The sequence below is a fragment of the Babylonia areolata genome, chromosome 6 (genome assembly GCF_041734735.1).
Source record: "Babylonia areolata isolate BAREFJ2019XMU chromosome 6, ASM4173473v1, whole genome shotgun sequence".
NCBI classification, from domain to species: Eukaryota; Metazoa; Mollusca; class Gastropoda; order Neogastropoda; family Buccinidae; genus Babylonia; species Babylonia areolata.
The window spans coordinates 13693980-13703756 of record NC_134881.1 but is presented as its reverse complement, the minus strand read 5'-3'; the positions used below and the strand labels follow the sequence as shown (position 1 = coordinate 13703756).

Below are 9777 nucleotides of genomic sequence, written 5' to 3'. Positions count from 1 at the left end.
TCTGCTTTCTTAATTTGCGATCGGTCGATCGATCGATCGATCTCTCTCTCTCTCTCTCTCTCTCTCTCTCTCTCTCTCTCTCTCCCTCCCTCCTGACACGCAACTGCCATTGTTCGTGTGTACGGAGAAAACAAAAGGGAAAAAAAGATAACCAGAGACAGAGAATTCTCTGGGATTTTCCAAAGCGGGGCGATGCAAGGGAAACAACTCCGTGGCTCGAAAAGTTTGCTCTGGACTCTAAAATTATTTCCCTTCCCGTCGGACAAAGAAAAGAGATGGGGTGAAGTCAAGCATTCGGGTGATTTTTCAGACAGACATCACCATGAATGGAATGACTCTTACCTAAATGAAAATGATTTTTTTTTATGTCAACTTTTATTAGCAGTCTATGACATAAACGAACTTACAATCACAGCGACACGAATTATCCACGGTTCAGTAGAAAATTTATGTTGGTTAAAACTCACTCAGTACGGCCAGTCCTCTCTTCTCCTCTACACAGGCCCCTCGGATGTCCACTGGGTGTCTCAATGACCCAACCTTTAGCTTCCGTCGACAGAATTGTGGTATTCTTTGTCAACATTCACCTCTTCAGTATAAGAGCCTTCTACTTGCAATATTTTGATGATGGTAACTGGGGTGAAACGCTGTTGACGTCGTCTCTTTCGCCGTTCGTATGGAGAGTTAAAAATTTGCAGCGGGGTGAGTGAGGTAATGAGCAAAAGACTGGGGACGATGGTGATGAGAGATAGGTGAATGGAAAAAGAAGATAAAAGAGTGAAAGGGAGAGGGACGGAAGAGAGCGAGAGATAGAGGGCGGGGGAGGGAGGGAGAGAGAGAGAGAGAGAGAGAGAAAGAGGAAGGGTGGGAGTGAGTTAGAAATGGGCACAAAGAGACAGACAGACAGACAATTAGAGAGGGAGTGATAGAGACTGAAAAACAGAGAGAGCCGAGACAGAGAGAGAGAGAGAGAGAGAGAGAACTATTGAACAGACGTTAAACAAAAGAATATGCACACACGCACACACACACACACACACACATTAAACGCAAGCACGCACCCATACACACGCCCCCCCCCCCCCCCCCCCCAACCCCCCATCCCCCCAATACACATACACACGGATACGAAGATATAAAGACACAGAGTGACAGAAAGATCGAAAGACAGAAAAGAGGGAAAGATGAATAAAATAAAAATTAACAAAAAGAAAATAAAGACTCTGAAAGGAAGACAGAAAGAATGAAAGACTCTGAAAGAAAGTAAGAAAAAGGCAAGACGCGCACGTGAACTCAGCGGCCGGCGCCCTTTGAAGACACGGAGGAGACCTTTGCATGACAAGGGCCACTCTGGGCGCTCGGCTGATGAAAAGGGCTCCAGAGAAGGGAGGCAGGCAGGTCTACAAAATGATTCTAAACCGTAGCCTTAGGGGGGAAAAAAAGAAAGAAAGAAAGAAAAAACAACTGCAGCACTAAGCAGTCCGAGAGCGGCCTTTTCTAGGTATATATATATTATATATATATGGCCTGTCCTGAACGGTACCTGGGTGAATCTTAAAGCGATCGATCGCTTTATAATGTCCCGCAAAACTCCTCAGGCATGTGATACCAATTTATCTATATTTCATGTCTAAGAGAGTGTACGTTGAGTCAACAGTCCAGGGTGGTGGTTGTGGTGGTGGTGGTGATGATGGAGGTGACGGAGGGTGAAGAGGAGGGGGAGGAGGAGCAGTCACACACACACACACACACACACACACACACACACACACTTACATACCGTCTGCACGAATTAAAGCTTCAAAGACAGTCCAAAAAGCAACTCTACAATCCCCCCACCCCCACCCCCACCCCCCCTCCAAAATGAAAAACAAAACGTCCGCTGCAACGACAAACACAAATAGTAGCTGTGTCGCCCAGTTCCTTCGTCACGTGAAGTGCCAACAAATATGGCGGCCAATTGGTACAAGTGGGCCTGCCCTCAAAATAGGACTGGAGTTTATTCTTACCAGCTGATACGGGTGTGGCCACTGGAGAGTTTTCTCCCCAGTTTTCTTTCCTTTTATTTTATTTTATATTTTATTTAAACTTAGGTTTCGAAATATCTGACAGATACTGTGAGATAGATGTGTTTCTTTCAATGACGTTTTTTTTTGTTTTTTTGGGGGGGTTTTTTGTTTTGTTTTGTTTTTGTTTTCTTCTCCTGCAAAGAGCTCGATACACATTGGCTCTTTGGTTTTATTGTAATGTGTTTGATGAAATTCTTATAATGTCATGGTCTAGGTAAAGTTGGAAATGCACAGACTCAGCTGCAAAAAGACACAGACACAGACAGACACATAGACACAGACACAGGCCACACACACACACACACACACATAAACACACACACACACACACACACACACACACACACACACACTCGCGCGCGTGCGCGAGACAAAGACAGAGACAGCAGCATATATTGCAGACAAAGAAGAGAGACAGACCTGTTGACAAAAACAAGCAAGCGGACAGACATATAAAAAAAAATTAAGCAAAAAAAAAAGACACACTGTAGACAAACACTGAACACATAATGAAAGGCAGGTAGACAGATTTTTTTTCTTTTTTACACAAACTAACAAACTAATTAAGCAATTTTAATGTGGTCTTTTAATTCACATTTTGTATTGTCATTGTTATCTTCTTCAAATCACTTTTTTATATCTGCCTAAATTAGAATCAACTATTGAGACATGTTCAAGTATTCTCTCTCTCTCTCTCTCTCTCTCTCTCTCTCTCTCTCTCACACACACACACACACACACACACACACACACACTCTCTCTCTCTCTCTCTCTCTCTCTCTCTCTGTCTTCCTGTCTGCCTGTCTCCCCCCTCTCCACACACCCCCAAGCTATCACACACACAACACAGAGAGAGTGAGAGACAGACAGACAGACAGACAGACTCAGTCAGAGAGACACAAAGAGAGAACTGAACTGAACACTGAATTTTTTTTAATGACATCAGGTGAATAGCCTTTTGTGATATGAGGGAACACAAATAAATCTTACAACATACTTTTATTTCACAATAAGGATTTCATTTTACATCTGTATTGTGAAATAAAAAGTATGTAAAAGGCCTGTAGAAAATAAAATTGTATCTAATAATGTAATATATTTGATTATATTAAAAACATTATTATGGCACATTAAAGCATCAGACTTCAGTCACACACAGAGAGAGAGAGAGAGAGAGAGAGAGAGAGAGCTTGACACTGTCAAACTTTAACTGAAGGGGAAAAAAAGTGCATTGTGAGTGTCACACACACACACACACACACACACACACACACACACACACACACACACACACACACACCACTGAAAAATGATAATGACAAAGCAAGTAGTTGTGGGGGCAATTCAAATATGAATTCAGAAAATATCCAGTGATGTCAGACTAGAAATGTAACATAGGCTAATATTAATAATAAAATATTTGAAACTTTTTTCATTAGTTTATCTAGAAATGATTTTTTTTTTAAACTAGACATTATAAAATGTGATGTCTTATTTTGATATTGATCTCTGCAATGGGTTTAAGTGTGTGTGTGTGTGCGCACACGCGCACATGTAACTTAGCAGTATAAACAGACAGAATGAGAGAGAGAGAGAGAGAGAGAGAGAATGAGGGGGTCAGGAGGGTTGTGTCTGTGTGCCTGTCCCTGTGTGTATTACATGGGTACATTAGAACTTATACCAATGTGTGTGTGTGTGTGTGCATATATAGCATATGTGTGTGTGTGTGTGCGCCTGTGTGTGTCTGTGTCTGTGTGTGTCTGTCTGTCTCTCTGTGTGCCTGCGTATGTGCAGATTAACAGTTGTATAAAATGCACAAACATGCACGTTTCTTGTCATGCTCACGTACACCCCCACTCACCTGGCTCTTCTCAAGTGGATCCAGGGCGAATAGCGAGGCATGTACTCGACCACTGGGGCCGAGGCGGTGACGATCCAGCGGTCGGAGCGGTCGCAGTCAAAATAGGGGTCAGAGATGAGCACAGGCAGAGCCTCCTTGCCGGACAGCTGCCCAGGCTGAGGGGGCCCGAAAAACGAGTAGTCCGTGAACTCGTCCTTGATGAACACCCCTGTCGTGTTGGAGTACTTGATGCCCACCGAGTACGTGAACTTCCTCACCGAGTCGTCCTTCTCCACCAGGTCAGGCAGCCAGTCGCGGTACCACGGGTTCCCCTTGTACTGTGGATGGGTGTAGTTGCGGATCCTGCCAGAGCCGTAGTCGTGGATGTCGATGGTGTTGTTGCTGGGTTCTCTCAGCCAGCTGGTGGGCTCGTTGTAGTCGTCAGCTCTCCAGGCGCGAGGTCCGAACAGTGGCAGAGTGGTGTTGAAGTTCATCTTGCGGTACCAGTTGGGGTAGCTGCAGTTGTTGTCGAAGAAGATGGAGGAACCGTTGATGAAGCCAGGGTTGGCGGTGACATCGGCGGCGTGTCCCATGTAGATGTACATGAGCCCTGGCTGGGTGTCGAAATCCCAGGAATTGTTCAACTGCTGGTAGATGAAGCTGTAGAAGAAGGCACGGTTCAGAGCCATGTTGTGAGCGTGCAAGAGGTTGGATCGGTTGGAGTAGATGATGGTGCTCAACAACATGTTGTAGCGAGGCTTCTGAGCCACCGTACCTGGTCTGAACTGTAGATCATCCTGCCGTTTCGAGCGACAATTCTCCCCCGTGATGCTGTAGAATTTGTCGTTGATTTCGTCAAAACGGTCCGGTCGCATCCATTCGAATGGTGTGTCTTCACAAACTGCGAAAAACAGGAAGGCAAGCCCCACTGCCACACACAGGAAGAGCTGGTTAGACTTCATTTCTCTTCAGATGACGGCACGGTTCATCACATAGTCCAGGGAAGGTTCTGAAGGTGAATTTGTGATACAAAATTCCTCAAAAGTTCAAAACTGCCACTATACTTCCGCACTACCTGTTCAAAATGGCGTCGACTGTGTCACCCTTATTCAAATGAGAGGGGGCAATGACGCAGCATGACCCTCAGGTGTGCCGCGCACTGTGGTGGTCGCCTTTGTCACTCAGTTGGCATAGCTGCCTGAAAGGAGTTTGTTTTTACCTGAGGAGTGCGTTCGACGGACACGGACACGTGTGTGTGTGTGTCTGTCTGTCTGTCCGAGGCTGTTTGCCGTTCCGGCTGTCTGTTGTGTTTTGTTGTGTATATGATGTGTGTGTGTGTGTGTGTGTGTGTGTGTGTGTGTGTGTGACTGAGAGAGACAGAGTCCTATGTCATTGATCAGTTTTTGATATGTATTTCACAACAGACCCTTCCAGTTTAACTCAGTTATATATGTTCACCCACTGAGTATGTTGCAAACTGCATGGATAGCTGGTTTAAGTGTCGCTGGATATTTTCCAACGGTTACTGTGCTTGTACTACTGATGCCATTCAGTGATTTCTAGTATACATCCCTCTGTGTTTGTGTCTCTCTTCAGTCACTATATGTCATCGGAGACGGGGGTGGGGGTGGAGGGTCACGGTAGAGACAGACACAAAGACAGATACAGAGAAAGCACTGAGACTGGGAGAAAGAGAAAGCAAAGACAGAGGCAGAGGAGACAGGCAGATATCAGACAGACAGACATGCAGACCAACACAGAGAGACACAGAGAGAAAGAAGCAGACAACAAGCACAGAGGAAAAGGTCGCGAGTTTTCGTCGTGAACACGGTTATCAAAAGCTATAGATATCAGGCGCCTGTGTCAACATTCCTTCCCTCCGTTGCTTTTGCGTTTCAAAAGAACTCGCACCACGGGAGAAACCACACGACCTGACCCATTTCTCGCTGTGGTAAAGCATTCGCGTCAAAAGTGGACACATCCCGGAAATAGGCGAAGAAATTAAAACAAAAGAAAAAGAAGGAGGGGTGAGGAGTGAGAGAGAGAGTAGAAGAAGAAGAAGAAAGGGGGAAAAAGAAAAGAAAATACGAAACGAATGAGAGAGACAGAGAGAGAAATGAAAATCTAAAATCTTCCTCCTCTTTAACTCAGTTCTTGTCTGCAAATGGAATGTGCGTTCATGCAGGAAAAAAAAAACAATTTTACAATATCTTGTGCACATCAGTAATAAACAGTATACCCGCCTGTGTAACCATTCGTGTCATAACCACTAAGAAAAATTATCCCGGTAAATGATGGTGATAATTTGGAGCCCGAGAAATGCGAGGAATGAAATAATGTGTAAGTGAGGCTACACTTGAGTTGATCCTTTTAGAAAGCATAATTATTATTATATGCATGTAGCATCTCATATATAGTTTAGCTATTCATTAATTCATCTAATGTTTATTCATTCATTCATTCATTTAATTACAGATCTACTTATTTTCTATGAACAAAAATGAATGTCATGCACAACAAAATCAATGTCGGGCGTGTGTTGAGTGCTTTCAAGGGATGTAACTCCTGCTGTCTTGTATGACGATCAACGTTTTGTTGTTGCTCATTACTTCTTTCCCTCTGTCCCTGTGTCTTTGTCTCCCCTTCCCCTCCCCCCCCCCCCCCCCCCCCCCCCCTCCCTACACCGTGTGTGTGTGTGTGATTTTCTTTTATTTACAATGTATCTTATGAACACTGTCACTGTGAGAGCCATGCTTGTGATTTTATTTGGTATTGTGTAGTACAGACCCTGTTCAGGGCCGTATGGACTGAATGTAAACAAGCACACAAAAGTGCTTGTCTAATATCATCAGAAATGACTCTCTCTCTCTCTCTCTCTCTCTCTCTCTCTCTCTCTCTCTCCTATTACCCGTCGCCTTATTTGCTGTCTTTTATGCCTCTTACATCTCTGTTTAAAATTTTATCATTACTTTTCTGTGTTAATTTCACTTGAATCATTCATGTGTAGCATTCATGCTAGGGTTTTGTTGTTGTTTTTCCCTTGGTGTGTGTGTGTGTGTGTGTTAGTGTGTGTTAGTGTGTGTGCGTGTGTGTGTTACTCGCTTCCGTTCCGTACAGATGTGAGCGATGTTGTGTCTCTCAGTTTGGCGCTGTGTTATACTCGTACATTATACATGTATTAAGTATTAACTACATTTATACGCGTACATGTTTGTGTCTCTCTTAGAACAACGGCAGATGTGTAAGTCGGCCAAAGTGCTAATATCTTCACCGTTTGAAAATAAAGATTCATTCATTCATTCATTCATTCTCTCTCTCTCTCTCTCTCTCTCTCTCTCTCTCTCTCTCTCTCTCTCTCTCAAAACCTCATGTCCGCAGTCGACAGATTTTCGACTATCCGCACTACGTACATACCTATAGAATAAATAAACAGTCGATCAGTATCGATCAGTCACCTTCACTGAGCAAAAACCAGGTTGAGTAAACTCTATAAATAACCAAAAATAATCAGTATCATTTATTTTTCAGTGGTGTGTGTGTGTGTGTCTGTGTGTGTGTATGTGTCTGTGTCTATGTGTGCGTGCGTTCGTTCTTTACTTTAATGTCTTTTCATTGTGAGTGATAGTAGACTGACGAGGGAAGGACAAAAAATCGAGGCAGGGAAAAAGCCGGTGTTTACGCATGTGAGTATGTATATAATATTTAACAAAGAAACCTAAAATCGCGTAGGCCGCAACAACGTATAAACTCCGGCTGCCGTCCAAATCCAAGATCATAATAATAATAATAATAATAATAACCGGCGGATACTTATATAGCACACTATCCAGAAATCTACTCTAGGTGCTTTACAAAAACGCTTTTGTTAACATAAAACAGTACATCAATGTTACATACACACACACACACACACACACACACACACACACACACACACACACACACAGCATACATATATTTTAACATACATGTGTATCTAACAGCTACCCTAACACATACGCACACACAGGCAGGCACAAACTTACATAAACACACGCACACACAATACACATTCATATACATGCATGTAGCTATGTACACATACATATGTATATACACATAGTCAAGCACAGCTGACGCAAAGGAAGTGGACCTGCCACAATTGAACTTATTGCTGAAGGAAAAGGTGAGTTTCGAGACGAGATTTAAAAGATGCGAGGGAATCAGAATGACGGAGGTTATCAGGGAGCTTGTTCCACGTCTTTGGCGATTGAAACTCAGAAGAAAACGACCTGTGTCCATAGGTCTCACTTCTGACGTGAGGTATCCTGAAAAGTCGAGTATCAGAGGAAGAACGGAGCTGGCGAGACGGGGTATAGATATGGAGGAGTTCAGAAAGATACTTGGGGCCAGATCCGTTGGCTGCAGAAAAGGTCAGAGTGGATAGCTTATAGTCTATTCGATCAGAAACAGGCAACCATCAAGAACAATTCTTAAGCTTCTGTACAGCAGTGAGGAAAACAAGAAGATCTGAATTCCTTCTGAACAGCATCATCGCCTTAGACAGAAGACGTGGAAATCTTGGAGAAACATATACACCAACTGTTTCCCGCAAAATGAAGTATTATAATTTTGTTTTAAAAAAATGGCTACCATACTCTGTGTTGGTAACAGAACATTGAGTAAAATGAAAACTGTCATCATAATACATCATATGAATGATGTATGTTTGATAGAATTAATCAGAAATGAATATACTGCAAAAATTGACATGTTTGTACATTAATTTGATTATAAAAAAAAAGTAAGCTACCACAGGTAATTGAGAACATAATTATATTAATCCTTTATAAACACTTTATAAAAACTCTGGTGCTCCTTGGAGCTTTGTCATCACGAATAATGAATACATGCCATGATGTGAAAAAAAAAAAAAACTGTTTCCCGCCACGATGTCCCTCGATCATGGCCCCCCAACTTCAAAATGGTCACTTCTCGTGTCAGAAGAAATGTGATACATTCAGAGAACAGAGATGAGTTTTGTCTGTCATTGGGGTGGACGGAAGTAGGAAAACCAGAAACAATCTTACTTGCATTGCTCCGAATGTGGCGTGCTTAGTAACATGTCAAATCTATCCAGACTTTCTGTATGCTGCATCAACCAAAAGCCTTTAAAAAATAATTTTGAAAATATGTAATAATAATAATAACAATAATAATAATAATAACATAAAACAGGTGGACGCAACAGAGCGATGCAAAGAACAGCAAAATGACCAACTGTCAGCGTCATGTGAAGTCATGAAAACAACCAAAAGATGGAGATTTGAACTACCTCAAAATCTCTCCCACTGAACATGTAGAAAAGAAAGACATTCTGCAAAGAAGGGAAATAAACTAACAGGGAAACCTAGGGTCCCTTGTCCAAGGTTGGAATAAAAGGAAAGATTTCAACAGCATTCTGCGAAAGGGGATTCAGTTCTGTGACATTCGAACCCAGGGATCAGCAAACTAACCAACTCGATAAAAAGACGATGACCATGAAAGGGAAAGATAGACTCTTTGTTCCATGAATATGCACAAATATATATATATATATATATATATATATCTTTCATTGTCATTATTATTATTATTCTACTTTTTAAAAAATACATTTTCTAAATTCTTCTTTTATATTTTTTATTCATTTATCTTTGTTTTATTTATCTATTTATTTTGATTTATTATTATCATTATTGCTATTATCATTATCATCTATTATTATCATTACCATTATTATTATTATTATTATTCTTTCTTTCTTCTTTTTAATTATTGCCAGATCTTCTGTTGTAACATTGCGATTGACGTCGAACGTAGGTGATGACGTAGTTATAGACAAAACGT

At 42.0% G+C, this 9777-nt stretch overlaps 1 protein-coding gene across 2 annotated transcripts in view; it reads right to left on the bottom strand.

Annotated features, from left to right (window-relative positions):
- The window catches only part of LOC143282762 (uncharacterized), an 82897-nt gene that overhangs the window by 69161 nt on the left and 3959 nt on the right, over positions 1-9777 (bottom strand). Inside the window, exon 1 of one of the 2 annotated variants that reach the window (XM_076588515.1) lies at positions 3931-5012. The exons of the other annotated variant lie outside the window; for it this stretch is intronic. Coding sequence (XP_076444630.1) covers positions 3931-4871 — 941 coding nt within the window. The 5' untranslated portion in view covers positions 4872-5012. Of the gene's footprint in view, positions 1-3930; positions 5013-9777 lie in introns of those variants that run through there. 2 annotated transcript variants of the gene reach the window in all.